We start from the raw sequence: 18,710 nt of genomic DNA, 5'->3' as shown, positions 1-18,710 counted from the left end.
CACCCAAGCCCCCCCTCAGAATGGCACAAAATCATTGACAGATGTGATCACATTGTTCTCAGGCGGTTCGTGTTTTTACAGTTCATATAATGGGTTTTGTGTATCACAGAGCGCATTAGTGGGCGTGACCACTAGAAAAACACAGGAAACAGAGAGGTATAACAGAGGGAAAGTTAATGTTTTGATTGTCACTGATCCTCATGATTTCATCCAGAATGGTGCTGGCTGTTTTCTTTGTGCTGCTGAGCCTCACAGGAGCTCAGAGTCTGAAGATCTGCTCCTTCAACATTAAATCCTTTGGAGAGAACAAAGTCTCTAAACCAGATGTGCTGAACATCATATTGCAGGTGAGACTTTTAAAATCTTTCATTTTTATTTGCATGCTAATGAATGCAACATTGATGCAATTTCAAGTATATTTCATAGTTTGCTCTTTTATCTTGTGTTTTATTTATGTTGAAATTCTTTACATATATCATATGGTTAAATAACATAAATATACATTAACATAATTGAATGTTAATACATGATTGCACAATCCCACTCCATACAAAGTGTTTCTGTGCCTTAGTAGATTTAACAAAAACAAAATGAGTAAACTGTGTTAAAATTTTTGAATTCTTATTTTTTAATCAAAATGTGAGTTAAAATAACATAATAATTTGAGTAATTCTAAATGAACACATCATTGAGTAAATTCAACTTCATTTTATCATGTATAATCCACTTAAATTTGTCAGAAGGAAATTAGCTTAATAATTTTCTGTTGAAACTATGAGTAACTAACTAGGAACTAATGAGTAACTAACTAACTAACATAACTAACTAGGCAAGTGGAGTCGTAGTTCCCAGCATGCTTTGCATGAGACTGCATTTGGAGAGTATAATTTGAATTTAAACTCCATTTTATGTGTTTTTTAACTAAAAGAAAGACTTGCAAGTGTTTAATGTTCATTTATCTTCGAGATTTGGAAGAGTTTCTGTTTCTTCTTTTGAGTTTTGTAGTTATCATTGTTCAGAAGACTGGTGCTTGTGCATAAATACTGAAGTATGTTGCGCTTTATAGCTGCCCAAACGAAACTGAGTGGGTGCGTTGATTGAATAAACGTTTTGTGCCCTTTTCTCACTGAATAAAAGAACAACAACAAACCAAAAATAATATAATAATAATACAACTAATTAATAAATCAGAAGACATTTAATATTTTTTTTTTCATTTAAATGTTACCTAATTTAATTAAGTCTGTGTATAATATGCTGATATTTTTTACATTGCTTTACATTCATTTTTTACTTAATTTATTTGCATTTTCTTGAAATGCTACTTAATATTTTCAAATTCATTTAAAATTCATTATTAAGTTGTCCTTACTCAAAATATTAGTTATTTAAATTACAAAAAGTAGTTGGAAAATGTTGCCTTAATTTTATTGAGTTAGATCCAAGTATTTATAGTGTATGAGAGAAAGAAATTACAAACCAGATGAAATAAATGTTACGATACGTTCAGTTCTTTATGTGTTGCAAAAGAGTATCAAACTAAATATACACTGATGCAGTTATCAAGACACACAAATAATGTGATATAATAATTACTGTAACACTGCAGAGCATCATTCGCTGTGACCTCATGCTTGTACTGGAGATTAAAGATGCTAAGGGAAAAGCTTTTGATCAACTCATGACTAACTTAAACAGGTAAATATTTATATTACCTTTAATACAACACTGTACTATACTAATGTATTAGCTGTCATAAACACTTCTTACTAAATACAGTAAAATGATAGAAAACTAAAATTTTGCAAAAAAGTACTCGGATACAAAAAAGCAAATGCATTTTTATTATTGGTGAATACAAATGTTTTACACAGCAGGTACCAGACACAAACAGATGAATTTAGTTACGTACTGAGTGAGAGGCTGGGAAGGAAATCATATAAAGAGCAATATGCTTTTATTTACAGGTATGTGTGTAACTCATTAATAAATATAATCATTATTCATTGTTATTGTTGTTATATTATAGCATTTACTGTGTGTTATACCACGGGTCTGTAGAATGCTGCATTCTGATTGGCTGAGAAATGTTCCGTGGGTATGCATTAATTTCTGATAACCCCACACCTAACTTGTCAAATGTCTTAAAAATAGGCAACAGAGCAATGTTTATGGTAACCGTGGTATAAGAGGAATAATTGACTCCGGTCCTTTTAATTATTTGAAAATAATACACACCCGTGGTGTAATGGCTCTCCTCTTCGCGTCATGCCGCATTGCACCTTGGGTGTGCACCATTTTTTTATTATTCAATGGCCCGTCGTCAATTACTCCCCACATATTCTGCTAAATAAAAAGTACTATACTTATTGTAGGTAATCAATATAAAAGAAAAGAATAATAAGGCTATAATAACAGTTTCCATTAAACCCTGATGTCAGACAGAAGATGGTGTCTGTCAAATCCATCTATCAGTATCCTGACAAACAAACTGGAGATGAAGACGTTTTTGCTCGAGAGCCATTCGTGGTTTGGTTTTCAACTCCCAAAACGGGTGAGATAAAAAATATTTATATGATAACACATTATGAGCGTGCCTCCCAATGTCAATCAAGAAAAGGACACGAGGACTGATGGGTTTCTGTCTCTTATAACAGAAATCAAGGATTTTGTCATCATCCCTATTCATACTGTCCCAGAGAACGCTGTGAAAGAAATCGATGAATTGTATGATGTACATGAAAACGTCTCACAAATGTGGCAGTCGGAGGTAAGATTTTGAAATTTGACTTCATGTCTGTATGTTTTTTAAACTTACTGATATTAAAAAACATATACTTGCACTGCAAAAAATTATTTTCAAGAAAAAAAATTCTTAGTATTTTTGTCTTGTTTTCAGTAAAAATATCCAAAAATTCCCAAATTAAGATGCTTTCTCTTGATGAGCAAAACCACCCAAGAAAACAAGTCTAGTTGTTAGACCAAAAATGTCAAATTCAAGTGATTTTGTGCATAAAACAAGCAAAAATGGGGTAAGCAATTTTTTTCTTGAATTTTTCTTGATTTTAGTGTTTAAGAAAAATGTTCAAGATTTTTTGCCTACCCCATTGGCAGATTTTTTGCTTGTTTTATGCACAAAATCACTTAAATTTAATATTTTTGGTCTAAAAATAGACTTACATTCTAGAGTCTTTTTGCTCATCAAGAAATAGCATCTTAATTTAAGAATTTTTAGATATTTTTACTGAAAACAAAACAAAAATACTAAGATTTTTTTTCTTGAAAATCATTTTTTGCAGTGTGCATACATACCCTTAGTGTGTTATAAGACTTCTAAGAAGTAAAATCGGCAACACTTTAGTATAGGGAACACTTTCGTTGCAAAACGAGATAAATCCATTTTTTTTAACATTTTTGTCAAAACATGTTTATTATTTTGTTATCACGTTATTATTTTGTTTTATGGTGGTACTTAGCTGTACTTTTTAAGTTATGAAGGTTTAAATCAAAACAAACCAACTGCAGTTGAATTGAAATTACTTGGAATGCACAACCAAAAAACGAGATTTCTGAACAATTAAAAAAAATGGTGGTTATCTCGTTTTGCAACGAAACTCTTCACTTATTGATTATTAACCATGACTTTTGCCTCAGTAAACTCCCAGTTTACTGCCAATTATTAGCTAATAAGGTAGTTGTTGTTGTAGTGGTTAGGTTTAGGAATTGGATTTGGTTAAGGGATGTACAATATGGTCATGCAGAACAAGGCATTAATATGTCCTTTATAAGCATTAATAAACAGCCAATATGTAACCTAATAAGAAACTAGTTAAAAGTGAGAATTGGTCCCTATACCGAAAAATCAAACATAACATTTTTGATCACTACATACAGTAATTCTCATATCTTCTGTATAAAAAACAATACTTATAATAAAGAATTAAAGGTGCATCCAAATGTTACACTATTAGTCTACAGTACATATCATATATACAATATATCAAATGGTTATAGGCACACCTGAGTCTAGATCAAGTGAAAGTGATCCAAACAGCTGGCCTTCTCTTCACCTGGTTTTACCCACAAGCGTCTTTGGTTTCTTCAGAGTTCCTGTTTCTTGATTCAGTTTCTATCTGCTCTAATTTTGCCAGAATTTTATCATAATGGGGGATTTCAACGCTGCCTGCGGTTATGTACCTAAAAAACAGTGGGTGAACATCCGTCTGCGCTCAGACGCTCAGTTTGTGTGGCTGACTGGTGACAAACTGGATACATCTGTGAGGGCGTCTACCAAATGTGCTTATGACAGGTTAGAAACTCTTTGAGATCAGACATTACCACAGCACAGATCTAGATGTCCTATTATCTGGATCAACAATAACAACATTCCTATGAACCAGATTCTAGCAGTGTTCCTGTAGCTCAATTGGAGCATTGAAGCATGGCAAAAGTTATGGGTTTGATCCCTAGCCTTTTGGGTAGAATCAACAACCAAATACATGAATGTAAAGATTCGGATCAGGCACACATACATGCTCCCCTGCTATTTTACTCTTTAGTGGCAGTAAGGTTTTGTTTGAGAGAAATGTTGCAGAAACAACAAAAGATGTTAATCCAGAAACACATCGTAGTTAGCTAAAAATTGACATCTTGGGGTAGCTTAATGGTTAAAGCTTCATGCTTGTAGTTAATCACTTGATGTTTGTGTCATAATGTCTTGAGTCATCTGATAGTTGTCACGTTCCTGTTTGCAGGATCGTCCTCCATGGAAAGAGGATGATTGAGGCTGTAAATCCAAAATCTGTGGAGGTTTTTAACTTCAAAGACAAATTTGGACTTACTGAGCAGCAAGTAAATATAAAGCTATAAAGTTTTTTTTTGTGAAAGTTGTGAAAATAATATTTCAGGAGTTTTTTATTTAAAAGGACACTCCACTTTCTTTGAAAATATGCTTATTTTCAGTGTTAAATATGTGATTTTTACAGTTTTGGAATCCATTCAGCCGATCTCTAGGTCTGGCGGTACCACTTTTGTATCTGGATAGACCATTAGCATCACGCTAAAAAATAGTTTCGAAGAGTTTCAATAATTTTCCTATTTAAAACTTGACTCTTCTGTAGTTAAATTATGTACTAAGACCAACGGAAAATAAAAAGTTGCGATTTTCTAAGCAGATATGGCTAGGACTCTTATTCCGGCGTAATAATCAAGGACTTTGCTGTCGTAACATGGCTGCAGTAGGTGTAGTGATATTATGCAATGCCAAAAAATAGTCCCCTATTGAAAGTAACCAAGGGAACTATTTGCGTGCCCTGCGTAATATCATTGCACCTTCTGCAACCATGTTACAGCAGCAAAGTGCTTGAGGGAGGATTGCAACAACTCCTTGGATATTTTTTTAGCGTGATGCTAATGGTCTAATCAGATTCAATGGATTATGCTAAGCTATGTTAAAAGTGGTACCACCAGACCCGGAGATCGGCTGATGGAATTCCAAACTGTAAAAATCATGTTTCACTATATGGGAGCTGGAAAATGAGCATATTTTCAAAAAACGTGGAGATGAATAATGCTCCCTAGCTGTCACTGGGGAAGTACCCTTTATAAAGGTCCTAATACGTAGCATTTATGTAAATATATGTATACATTTGGTACCAATTTGTACATTTCAGGTACTAATGTGAACTCTTTAAATGCAAAGGTGTAGGCTACATTTTTTAAAGGGTACCACCCCATTAGCCACTGGAAAAAATGATTTTCAAGAAAAAAAAATCTTAGTATTTTTTTCTTGTTTTCAGTAAAAATATCTAAAAAATCTTAAATGAAGATGCTTTTTCTTGATGAGCAATACAAACCAAGAAAAAGAAGTCTAGTTTTTAGACCAAAAATATCAAATTTAAGTGATTTTGTGCATAAAACAGGCAAAACATTTGCCAATGGGGTAAGCAAATTTGTTTTGAATTTAATGTTTTTTTTTTTTTTTTGCTCACCCCACTGGCAGATTTTTTTTAAAATTTTTGATACTTTTATTTTTATATATTTTTACTGAAAACAAGACAAAAATACTAAGAATTTTTTTTCTTGAAAATGATTTTTTTGCAGTGAGAGGACCATTTTTATTCTCAGTTTCCATTTTCTCTTCTTGCATGTAAAAATCAATGCTTTGTGAGAATTATCTTTAGAAATGTTTAATATTCAGTGCATTTTCTTGTGCCATATTTGAAATTGTGATAAACAATAAAAAGGTTCTGCAATCTTCTATCAACCCAAGAGAAATATTGACATCTTGTTTTATTTGTATTTCATCAGGCTTTGGCTGTAAGTGACCACTTTCCTCTCTGCATTACTGTAAATCCAGCAGAAAGCAGATAAATCATCACTCATCATCTTACACTTTTACTGCAACTCAGCTCAATTATATGACTGATGAAGAACAGCTTAAAAACAATCAATCAGTTATCCATTCAGTAATCAGAAGCTCGGTAAAGATTTTATTTAGGATATTTTTGTAGAGACGAGCACAATGTTTCATTGAAAGGTGGTAAAGATCTTCCTGTACTAGTTAATTATGAACCAGACACCCAAGAGTGTTGGTTTACTGGTTGCTATGAGACAGTAAGGGTTAGTTACCAGCTCATTTCTCTCTCTACTGTACTATATCTGTATCTCTCCTTTAATTAACTCTATATAATAACTTTGTATTGTATCTGACATGTATGTGCTCCTGTATAGCTCAATGGTAGAGAAGCGCAAAAGGTCATGGGTTCAAACCCAGGGAACACAAATACTGATTGAAAAAAATGTATACCTTGTAATGCACTGTAAGTCAAAGCTATTTGCCAAATGCATAAATGTAACAAATTTTCTTTAAAAAGTTTTCATTCGTTGCCATTAGACATTTAGGATTTACTTCATTTTAATAAATGATTTACTGTGTCAGAGTATTCTGCACATTGGGTCCTGGAAAGTAAATACTGTCAGTTAAAGTTTATGGGAACTTGACATTTTCTTCTCCAGGTCAGGAGTTGATGAAATAGTCTAGGGGCATTTTATCCGAGCCGATCTGTTGCCGAGGGAATATTAAAAATGCCATTCCTGGCATAGAAAGTGTTCCTTACGATCTCAGATCTTCCGTTGGCCGGCGTCTTGCAGTCGGTGTCATAGTCACCTGGGAAACCATAAAGCTAGTTTAATCTTCAACAGGAATATTTTACTAATGAACTTAAACCCTGACCGTAAGGCAAATGTTTTACTTCTTCATACAGCAGGTTTATCACCGGTGCTGTCCCATGAGCGGGACACCTGAGTTTACTTCAATATTTTGCATGTAAATTTTAATCTCATCACGACAAACTATATATAGTTAAAACCTATTAGCAGTAATAATAATGCAGTGACAGTAATTTATTAATTTGTGACAAGAGTATGCAGCAAACAGTTGACATCTAGTGGCCGTTGTTGGTAAAACCACTAAAAGTGTAACAAAAACCTTTTGATTTTGATAATATTATGTATAAAATATAATTTTACTGCATTATTTGTATTTATTAATAATAATATGTTTTATTTATATAGCACATTTCAAGAACCCAAGCACTCTCAAGGAAAGCGTCCTTTATAATAAAAGTTAACTGCTATAGCAATTTTTTTGGTCCTGCATTATGTGTCCTACCAACATCAATAACTCCCCAATTCACAAGACTTGCCATTATGTTTAACATGAAATACTTTCAACCGTAATATGATTTTGATGGGTGAAGAACATCCACAGTGTTTCCATTGAAGAAAGAATCCAAGATAAATTTAGAAATTTATCAGACTAGAATATTATATAACTGAATTTCATAAAGGCACGCTTTGCTTTCCTTTGCTTTGCTTACCTAACCTCCATCCATAATCCCAAGAAGACAAAATTGGATATTCGAATTTCTCTTCAGGACCTTGTTTGCTACGTTTCTTCAGGTATAGCTGTCGTCCTTTGCCTTCATGAGAGAAGCCGTTGTACAGAGATGCTTTAGTGTGTGGGCTTACGGGTCTCATCAGGGGCGTCTCGCTCAGGGCCCGCTGGGTCACCACAGGGGTTTTTGGTTTCTGGACCACAGGAGGCAGTGTGAGTTTACTGACAGATGGAGGATTGAAAAGCCCAATGGATTTGAACCGGCGAGCCGTGGAGCTGCTGGGATATTCCTGACTGTATTTCATCTTCCATGCCAGTCGTGTGTAGGCCTCCTTCAGGATCAGCTCGCGGTAGAAGTTCTGGTCCTGTGTGGTGAGCAGGTTCCTCATGACTTCTGAGCGACGTGTTTGTGCTTTGTGTCTCTTAGAGATTAAACAAGAGAGCAGAGCCACTGAAACCCAAGAGGAGCATGTCAATCATCTCCTGACCAGTGTGACCAATCAGAGACCAGATCACTCAACAGGAGAGAGAGAAGAGAGCATACAGACACTTTCTCTCGCTCTCTTTCTTTAAACGTGTTGACAATAACACATGAGAGACACAGCTGATGTGCACTGTAAAATAATTTTTTGCACTTAAATTAATCAACTTGGATTTACAAGTCATTTCGACTTTGATTTTTATCTTGACTAGTTGCTGTAACTTATAAAGTTCAAATAACTTAAATAGAAAATAACATATCATGAAAATCAGACCTTTTCCATGTTTAAGTGCTATGATTGGGTCCCCAGTGCTTCTATCAACCTAGAAAATTTGAAAAAGACCAACCCAATAACTTAGTTTTGGTAAACCATTCTCTGCAAGCATGTGAAAAAATAGGTCATTGATATTTGGCTCCCCTTGTGATGTCAGAAGGGGATAACACCGCCCCTTAACCTGCACTATTCAACCACGACACTGCCATTTAGTGCAGAGATCAACTCATTTGAATATTAAAGGACACCCAAAAACGCCACATTTTTGCTCACATCCACAAAGTGGCAATTTTAAAATGATATAATAAATTATCTATATGATATTTTATTAGTTTAGTTTCAGGTGCCCACGTGAAACTTTCGCGTGCTCTCGTGAAACTTTCGCGTGCTCTCTTGTGAAACTTTAGCGTGCGCACGCGAAACTAAACTTTAATTTTTTCTTCATGTCCCCTTAGGGGCTCCGTACAAATGTACTCCGGGAACACCAAAAAATTATTTTACATACTTAAAACGTCTTGTGAAATGTCCCCTTTCAGCGAAGTTACAACTTTATTTTAAGTTACAGCAACTCGTCGTTTTTTTTCTTAAATCTGATAATCAACAGATTTGAATAAACTCTTTAATTTCCAAGTTCATAAGTGAGGTCACAGATTTGGGGGAAAAAACACAAACAAAATGACTAATTTTCAATATAAAAAGTGATCGTGGACTGGATTTTTTTAACCTTTTCAGTCTTGGGCAACATTGGCTGTGATGCATTTAATTTTTTTTTCTCCCTCATTTACTGTATATAATATAATTTTATGTATTAAGAATAATACTATATTGCATTTTTTATTTATTACAAATAAATGTAAACTGCTATAAAAAATAATATTTTCACATCCAGACACTTCCGTAAAAAAACGTCAAAGTGTCTTCTTTAAAACAAGACCAAAATTAGGCTTCTAGACCCAAAAAATGCCAGTTATACTCATTTGAAGGTGTACATCACCTTTTCACCCCCCCCCCACTCAAAAAGGGTTAATTTCTGGTCTGTACATTGAGTATAACGCATATTTGTGTGTGTGTGGTTAGTATTGGGGAGCACCAGCACCTCCCTCGTGCACCAGTTGCTGGTGAGAGAGATTCAATTGTCTCTTCAATTGTCCAACTAGACGCATCTTTGTGTTATTATTGGAATAACACACTTTGTGTTGTTTTAACACATCTTGCGTTCTTCCTTTTATTTATTTGAACACAAAATGACACATGTGTTAAAATTACAATGTGTAAAAAATTAACACATCCTTAGAGTGATACTCTCTGCACATCTAGGATTTCACAACATAACACTTTAAAAATAAGGAGTAAAAAACGATATCACATTGATAGAGTTCACTCGATTATCATACAAACACAGATATTTGTATTAGTGCATCTCTACACTGCAAAAAAATGACTTTCTTACTTGGTATTTTTGTCTTGTTTTTAGTAAAAATATAAACAAAATCCTAAATTAAGATGCTTTTTCTTGATGAGCAAAACGACCCAAGAAAATAAGTCTAGTTTTTAGACCAAAAATATCAAATTTAAGTGATTTTGTGCATGGATTAATCTAAACCCTGTGTGAACTGCCCCTAAATGTTTAAGTGGATATTGTAATTCTCCGTTGTTTCCTGAAGGTGGCAGTACAGAGCTTATGTACATTACAGACCACTGGTGACCTTTGAAACCGTTGAGTTGACTCAATGACCCTGCATTTTTCAAACCCTATAAGCTATTAGTCAGCATAAAAACGACTTCATACACAACATTACACATCTCAAATCAGACACATTTCCCGTACACCCATTTACATTCAAAACAGGCCTTAAATTCAAGTAACACTCATCTGAGAGCATAATTAAAACAGATGCAAGTGCTATAAAACAGAGCACAGGTCAGATATGAATCAGTAAGAACTCGATCCCGACTAAAAACTATTAATGTCATCCTGCATATTTATTCTGGCAGAGCTCATAGAAATCATGAATTATACATTCAAAACTTTAGTAGATCTATAAATACACACACACTCATCTGTTAGTTCATTGTGCTGTTCAGTATTTGTGCTCGTCTCTATGGCGGCTATGAAACATTGCCTTTCATTTCCCGTTACTGAGTCTAAATATAAAACAATTATAAATGTGATTGAACTGTGGGCCATGCAATGAATCTTTTAGTGACTTATGAAAAGAAACATCAGCAAAAGGCTACAAAACAGCGACCGATACATCACATACCCCCAAAAATAGTTACAAGATAAATGAAACTAGTTTGATGTTGATTCAAACCCCTGCAAAAGGAGATGTTGGGGAGAATGCACACAAAGCAGTTGTTCTTCTTCACATAACGTTCAATGTTAGTGCCTGACAGCATCTGTTCCCACTGACTGTCATTAAAGGCACAATATGTAAGATTTTAATATTTTTAATAAGACAACCACCTTACTTCATTGTTCATAATTAATGTGCATAATAAATTATGTAAAGAAGATTTAAAATAGAAATGATGACTTAAAGTAATAGTCAATTTTTTTTAAAGAAAAATCCAGACAAAATACTCACCACCATGTCATCCGGGGTGTTGATGTCTTTCTTTGTTCGGTCCAGAGGAGGTTGTGTTTTTTGAGGAAAACAGTGCAGGATTTTTCTCATTTTAATGCAATTTAATAGAGCCCAACATTTAATACTGAACACTTAACAGTTTTTTTCAACAGAGTTTCAATGGACTCTAAACGATCCCAAACGAGGCATAAGGGTCTTATCTAGCAAAACGATTGTCATAAAATATGCACTTTTAAACCACAACTTCTCGTCTCTATTAAAGTCCATTAAACTGAGAAAAATCCTGCAATGCTCTCCCCAAAAAACACAATCTCTCCTCGACCGAACAAAGACAGACATCAACACCCTGGATGACACGGTGGTGAGTAAATTATCTGGATTTTTCTTTTAAGAAAACGGACTAATCCTTTAACTGTGGTCTTTATACAGTTGTGGGCGGGGCCAGCGCAAAGTGACATCACTGCAAAAAAAATATTTTCAAGAAAAAAAATTCTTAGTATTTTTGTCTTGTTTTCAGGAAAAATATTTAAAAAATAAAAAATATTTTTACAAGTCTAGTTTTTAAAACAAAAATATCAAATTTAATTGATTTTGTGCATAAAACGAGCAAAAAACCCAAACATTTTTCTTAAACACTAAATGTACTTAAATGTACTTTCTTGGGTCGTTTTGCTCATCAAAAAAAGCATCTTAATTTACGATTTTTTAAATATTTTTACAGAAAATAAGACAAAAATACTAAGAATTTTTTTCTTTAAAATCATTTTTTGCAGTGAACATCATCTAAAAGTAAATTTCTTATATTAGGAGACCTTTAAAGTCTCTGTACATTGCAAAAAAAAAAAAAGATTTTCAAGACAAAAATACTAAAAATACTTAAATTGAGATACTTTTTCTTTATGAGCAAAACGATCCAAGAAAAAAAGTCTAGTTTTTAGACCAAAAATATCAAATGTAAGTGAATTTGTGCATAAAACAAGCAAAAAAAATCTGCCAATGGGTTAAGCTAATTTTTTTTTAATTTAGAGTTTAAGAAAAATGTTCAAGATTTTTTGCTTACCGCATTGGCAGATTGTTTTTGATTGTTTAATCCACAAATTCACTTAAATTTGATATTTTTGGTTTAAAAACTAGACTTATTTTCTTGGGTCGTTTTGCTCATCAACAAAAAGCATCTCAATTTAAGAATTTATAGATATTTTATACTGAAAACAAGACAAAAATACTATACACAAATATTTAAAAATTCTCAAGTCGAGATGCATTTTCTTGATGAGCAAAATAACCTAAGAAAATAAGTCTAGTTTTAAAACAAAAAATATCAAATTTAAGTGAATTTGTGGATTAAACAAGCACAAAAAAATATGCCAATGGGGTAAGCAAAAAATCTTGAACTTTTTTGAACACTTAATTCAAGAACAATTTGCTTACCCCATCGGTAGATTTTTTTGCTTGTTTTACTCATAAATTCACTTAAATTTTATAAAGAAAAAACATCTTGATTTAAGAATTTAATTTAAGAATTTAATTTAACACAAAAATACTAAATAAGAAAGCCAAGTACATACAGACAAGTGATGAAAAGTTTGACTCTTTACAATAAAAAAACAGTAACTTTCTATCTCTTTATTCCAGTTTGTTTTAATAAGCAAATGTACATCAAATCTATTCACGTGTTTCACAATAAGGCACCCATGGCTCAATACAAATACAATGAAATTTCCCCTCTTGCCTTTAAAACACGAAATACTTCACCACTGGCGTATCAAAACTAAGATGAATTAAGATGAAAAGACGAGCGAAGGTATGAGGAATGTGAAAGACAGGCATAAATCTATTAGTGTGACTTTACCGTAAGCTGTTACTGTAGAAGATATTATAAGACTTTAAGATATTACAGTGTATCTGAAAAAGCCAGAAATGAGCCTGAACTTTTGGTCATGTAGCTACAGCAAGTTATCATTTCTAAAACCTTAATATGCAATAATTTATTTTTTCTGAAGTGAAGTACAGCAACAGAAGTGCTCGATTTAGATAACTGCATTTGCTACACCACGATCCCGCTTTGATTTGAGCAAATAAACGTCACAGCTCAGTTTATGCAGCAAGAAATAAACACAGATATTGAAACATTATTATATGTGCATTAAAAGTGACAGTATGTTAGGAAGAGAAAAACAATTCAAGACAATTGTCAGTAGTAAATAGACATTTGAGTTTAAAACCCAGATCAATTTGTTCATACGTGGTCATTTCGATTTTCTAAACATTCAAGCTACGAATAAAACTCAATGCTGAACCAAAACCGACACGTCAACATCATCATTGTAACGCATCAACATTCCAGTCAAAAATCAGATCAAGTGCGAAATTCTTAACAGAACTAAGGACTATTTTAAGTTAACTACAGAGAATTATGGGACGTTGACTTGGAAGGGCGACCCGGGGATGTGATCGTCGCCCCATTTCACCGCCAGAATGTAGTTACCCCGCTCCTTTAAGATGTAGCTGACGTTGTACTGCATGTTTCCCATGTGTTTTACCAAAATCTCCTCACAGGGAGTCTCAGGACCATGAACACCAACCAGAAGCATATTCTTTCCTGAAAAACAGTTTGAAATCAATTGTAAGGTTTCTTTTATAAACAAATGCAGCCAAGATGCTTTTAAAGGGCACATATTATGCAAAATCCACTTTTACAAGATGTTGGGACATAAATGTGTGTTGGCAGCGTACACTGCAAAAAAATGTTGTTCAAGAAAAAAATTCCTTCTCGTCTTGTTTTCAGTAAAAATATCTAAAAATTCTTAAATTAAGATGCTTTTTCTTGATGAGCAAAAAGACCCAAGAAAATAAGTCTAGTTTTTAGACCAAAAACATCAAATTTAAGTGATTTTTTACAGAAAACAAGACAAAAATACTAGGAATTATTTTCTTCAAAATCTTTTTTTTGCAGTGTATAAACCATAGACTTTGTAACAGATGAGTTACAAAAAAATTCACCCCCCTCACAGCTGTCATGAAGGGCAAAATTAGCTATACAGACTAAAACTATTTTGTGCAAGGCTGTAAACACATTTTTTACTTTAAAGTTGGCCATTTTAACATGGAGGTCTATGGAAATTGACTCCCTTTTAGAGCCTCTAGTGGCCAGTCGATGAATTGCAGTTTAAATCGCGTATCGGCTTTATCAGAGAGATCGGAAGGTTACCCCTCGGTCGGTATAAACACAACATCCCTACAATTAAAAAAAATCTCTCCTTTATTAATCACTATTAAACCAAAGAAGTCTCATTAAACATGCTGTTTTGATTCTCTTGTTAATGTGACCTCACGCTAATAAAGCCCCGCCCACAGCCATGACTGACTGGTTAATTTTACCCAAAAGCTTTGGGCACACATTTCTAAATGTGTTTGTCAGCGGAATGTAGCACTAATACGGCTAAAGATATTATTGTCTCAGACTGTATTCACAAGAATCAGATCTGTTTTAACTAAAAGCGCTCACTGTCTGTTGGTAAGGTAGTAAGGAGCTGTAGCTCATTTGCATTTAAAGGTGAAAACAGCACATTTTTGCTCCTACCCAAATAGGGGCATTTTTGGGCATGATATAATAAATGAACTATGGAGTATTTGGTGCTGAAACTTCACAGCACACCTGAGACTTTTATTACATCTTGTAAAAATGGGCATAATGTGTGCCCTTTAAAGCAAAATAACTTTTATTTGGTGTGCTTTTCTTTCCCGCTTTACTGCAGTCCACGGAGAAAGATGCTTTTTGCCCGACGAAGGCCTTGTTGAGACCTGAACCTCGACTGAGAACTTTACTGGCGTCAGATGAAGCTCTGGGTAATGAGCTGTAAGAGTTCACGCTGCTCGACCGGGTCACTGACTCTACCATCAGGGTGGACGTCTCACTGGCATTGGTCACATTCACCAACCGATTACCTGAAGTGAAAGAATTAAAATGTTTAAACTGAAACTGGATCTATTATTCTCAATATGCAAAATGACTTAACTATGTAAATATTTGAGTTTTGGTATCCGTGTATGATTTTGGGTGGATGTGTGAAGTTCACACAGGTGTGTTAGCAGAGTAACCATAGATTAAATATTGACATGATTTACGATTCGACAAAACAGTGTTATAATACATTGTCCATGTGTTTTTTTCAAATTTCTTAATGGTGTAGTTTTAAACAGTATATCTGTCGTTTTATCTCAAACCATATTAACGTATTTTTGCGAAATGTTATGTTTTGCTTGAAAGCTTTGTTGTTTTGCAATTTTCCATACATAACTAGCTGGATTAAACTGTTAAGCGTCGCCGTCCCGAATACAGGACACCTAAGTTTGCATTAATATTGTTGATGTAAATTTTAATCTATCCCTACAAACTATATATCGTTGGAAAGGTCTAAGCCTCCAGAATAGACATTTCAACAGTGTTTTATCAAATAAATTATGTAGGGAGAGTAATTGATTCATTTATGAAGAGAGTGTGCCTCAAAAAATGTATTTTCTGCTAAATGTCACAGGACGACTACATTTACTTCAATGTTTGCATATGAATTCTTATCTAATCATGGCAAACTGTATATTGTTTGAAAGCTCCAAAAGTGTGACGCTTAAAAGGTTAAACTAAGTCACACTTTTTTTTCATAGATTGGCTGGTCCTACGACTTATGGTCAGGTGCGACTTATATGTCAAAATGTATTCATACTGACTAACATGAACCAAGAGAAAACATTACCGTCTACTGCCGAGAGAGGGCGCTATATGCTTTTCCTGAAGCCTACCACTCAAAAAGTTTACTGAAAACAATTCAAAACTGAAAAACTATTAACTAAAACATTATAAGTATAAGTTATTTGTGAAATAATTTCCTAAATATATGCGACTTAAAGTCCAGTGCGACTTATATGTTTTTTTCCTCTTCATGACACATTTTTTGACTGATGCGACTTATTCTCCGGAGCGACTTGTAGTCCGGAAAATACGGTACTATATTAAAGGCAGAGTGCACAATGTTTGAAAAACGCTTTGGAAAAGGAGACGGCCGACTACCAAAACACACTTATAGCCAATCAGCAGTAAGGAGCGTGTCTACTAACCGACATCCTTGCCGGGTTGCGTATGTGTGGGGCGGGTCTTTTAAAAGAAGGTCCAGATTCTATTGGGGTAGGGGCGTGTTTGTTTAGGTTATTTCAAATATCAACATTGGCTTTCAAACATTGTGCACTCCGCCTTTAAGGCAACTTGTATACTCATTATCAGTTTTCAACACACAATTTTGCGTTTAAAAGACATCTAATAGATGTTTAAACACCGCTCAAACGTCTAGGATAAAACCAGGAAACATTTGGGCTGTTGGTGAAAATGTAATAGATGTCTTACCATAGCGCTGGGTGATGCAAAAAATTTAATTTTTTTAGAACATGTGCAGGATTTAAATAAAATTTTAAAAATCGCGTCAAAACCTAAATTCGAATTAATTAAAATTGCCCAGCCCTACCAAAGCCCAAACATAAATGAAATAAAATAAATACAACCAAAACCAAGCACCTTGTAATCACTGTTGGGATATCATACATCTCAGAAGTTATTTTGGCAAAAAGTCATGTAACCAAATTTAATTTGGGCTAGAAGTGGGTTATCCCACTGGACTATATCGGGTCTATAGTTAACCTTGCTGGGTTCATAACAGAAAGAATAAATCATTTTATTGTAATTTCGAGTGTTTAAGCACTACACACCTGTGACTTTGGCCTTAAATGGGCTTCCAGTGATGTGGTTCGGACCGCCGTATTTGATAGTGATGATGTAGTTTCCAGGAGCCATCGGTGTGTAGTGAACTTTGAAGCCCTCGGGACACTCTTGACACTCCATCTTCACCTTCGATGGACCCTCGATGGTGACGGCCAGAGATCCTGGTCCAGCTTTACTGTTATTGATCAAAAACTCAGCCTGGTTTCCTATCAGAAGAAATGAAGAGATGGTTAGAGACTTAATGAGATTTGAGTGCATTTTACTACACTTTATTTTTTATACTGGATGAATTATAATTCTGCTTTCTGTCTGAAAATAAAGTTGACTTAGACATCACTAAAGCACTGTTGTGAATGGCATTAAAGAACATATAATTTCTACATGAGAGCAATTCCAGGACTTTTATAGTAAAAAATTAAAATAATATTTATTGTAGAATGCATTTATTAAAGCCCATCTGTTTTATCATTTTGCCGATTTTATCAGCCGATACAAGTCTGTCTCAGATATATCTGTATCGGCAGATTTGCCACAGATATAATAGTTTTTTACAGAACATGCTTGTTCATTTAAAATGCTTGTAAATGATGCATGTACTTGTTTCATACCTGTCAACATTGGGATTTGAAAATAAGGGAAAATTTCCTGAACCCTAAAACCCCAGATTCATTTCACCCTGCCTCCATTACATGCCTTTGTCATTATAAGTGTTTGATAAACACATTTTTTGCAATTATCACTCAAATGTGGTAATGTATATATACAGTATATTGTGTTTATGTATGTACTGTATTCTATGTACAGTACAAGTCAAAGGTTTGGATACACCTACTATTTGTTTCCAAACTTTTGACTGGTACCATTTATATAATACAGTACTGTAGAGTAATGTACTGTAGTATAAATGTACTGTCCTATAATATACACAAAGAATATCTGCCGATATATTGTTATCTCCCTTTTTTACTCCCTAATATCTGTATGGGCACCCCCCCCAAAAAAAACCCCATATCGGTCGGGCTCTAGTATTTATTACAAATATATTAAATATTGGCCGATATATCGTTATCGCCGGGGTTTTTACTCCCTAATGTCTGTATGAGCATCCTCCCCCCAAAAAAAACATATCGGTCGGGCTCTAGTATTTATTACAAATATATTAAATATCGGCCGATATATCGTTATCGGCAGTTTTTTTTACTCCCTAATGTCTGTATGGGCAACCCCCCCAAAAAAAACCCCATATCGTCGGGCTCTACTATTTATTACAAATATATTAATTATTGGCCGATATATCGTTATTGCCAGTTTTTTTTAACTCCCTAATATCTGTATGAGCACCCCCCCAAAAAAACCATATTGGTCAGGCTCTAGTATTTATTACAAATATATTAAATATCGGCCGATATATCGTTATCGGCAGTTTTTTTTACTCCCTAATATCTATATGTGCACCCCTCCACAAAAAAACCCATATCGGTCGGGCTCTAGTATTTATTACAAATATATTAAATATTGGCCGATATATCGTTATCGCCAGGTTTTTTTACTCCCTAATATCTGTATGAGCATCCCCCAAAAAACCCATATCGGTCGGGCTCTAGTTAGTATTTATTACAAATATATTAAATATCGGCCGATATATCGTTATCGCTGTTTTTTTAAACTCCCTAATATCTGTATGGGCACCCCCCCCAAAA

General features: G+C 34.2%; 3 protein-coding genes across 5 annotated transcripts in view; 1 reads left to right on the top strand and 2 right to left on the bottom strand.

Annotated features, from left to right (window-relative positions):
- The first annotated feature begins 151 nt into the window (after positions 1–151).
- LOC129428069 (deoxyribonuclease gamma) lies at positions 152–6,859 on the top strand. 2 transcript variants are annotated; one of them, XM_055184962.2, is made up of 8 exons: positions 152–347; positions 1,610–1,698; positions 1,878–1,967; positions 2,442–2,554; positions 2,658–2,770; positions 4,152–4,309; positions 4,755–4,851; positions 6,310–6,859. In XM_055184962.2, exons 1-8 carry the CDS (start codon positions 201–203, stop codon positions 6,370–6,372), a joined length of 870 nt encoding a protein of 289 aa, XP_055040937.2. In that variant the 5' UTR covers positions 152–200; the 3' UTR covers positions 6,373–6,859. The 2 variants fall into 2 exon arrangements, with proteins under 2 accessions (XP_055040937.2, XP_055040936.2); XM_055184961.2 differs by having other exon boundaries at positions 154–347; positions 1,875–1,967; positions 6,310–6,855.
- Positions 6,860–6,904: 45 nt separating this feature from the next.
- Positions 6,905–8,375, bottom strand: LOC129428070 (protein SPMIP1). The gene is made up of 2 exons (XM_055184963.2): positions 7,881–8,375; positions 6,905–7,168 (listed from the first exon to the last, which is right to left on the bottom strand). The coding sequence occupies exons 1-2, from the start codon at positions 8,284–8,286 to the stop codon at positions 7,050–7,052; spliced, it is 525 nt and encodes a 174-aa protein (XP_055040938.2). The 5' UTR covers positions 8,287–8,375; the 3' UTR covers positions 6,905–7,049.
- A 4,471-nt stretch (positions 8,376–12,846) lies between these two features.
- flnba (filamin B a) overlaps positions 12,847–18,710 on the bottom strand; it is a 116,200-nt gene continuing 110,336 nt past the window's right edge. For both annotated transcript variants that reach the window (XM_073876323.1, XM_073876324.1), the window contains 3 exons: positions 16,998–17,216; positions 14,986–15,188; positions 12,847–13,843 (listed from right to left, as the gene is read on the bottom strand). In XM_073876323.1, the coding sequence (XP_073732424.1) occupies positions 13,655–13,843; positions 14,986–15,188; positions 16,998–17,216 (611 nt within the window). In that variant the 3' untranslated portion in view covers positions 12,847–13,654. The remainder of the gene's footprint in view (positions 13,844–14,985; positions 15,189–16,997; positions 17,217–18,710) is intronic.

Source organism: Misgurnus anguillicaudatus, chromosome 14, assembly GCF_027580225.2.
Source record: "Misgurnus anguillicaudatus chromosome 14, ASM2758022v2, whole genome shotgun sequence".
NCBI lineage: Eukaryota > Metazoa > Chordata > Actinopteri > Cypriniformes > Cobitidae > Misgurnus > Misgurnus anguillicaudatus.
This window is presented reverse-complemented; position numbering and strand designations above follow the sequence as displayed.

Bases quoted from the DNA above. Each gene is read 5' to 3' on its own strand.
- LOC129428069 (XM_055184961.2), top strand. From the start codon at position 201: ATGATTTCATCCAGAATGGTGCTGGCTGTTTTCTTTGTGCTGCTGAGC. The intron at 1,968-2,441 runs GTATGTGTGTAA...CCCTGATGTCAG, and splicing joins CAATATGCTTTTATTTACAG to ACAGAAGATGGTGTCTGTCA. The intron at 2,555-2,657 runs GTGAGATAAAAA...CTCTTATAACAG, and splicing joins GTTTTCAACTCCCAAAACGG to AAATCAAGGATTTTGTCATC.
- LOC129428070 (XM_055184963.2), bottom strand. From the start codon at position 8,286: ATGAGGAACCTGCTCACCACACAGGACCAGAACTTCTACCGCGAGCTG. The intron at 7,169-7,880 runs GTAAGCAAAGCA...ATGGTTTCCCAG, and splicing joins GGATTATGGATGGAGGTTAG to GTGACTATGACACCGACTGC.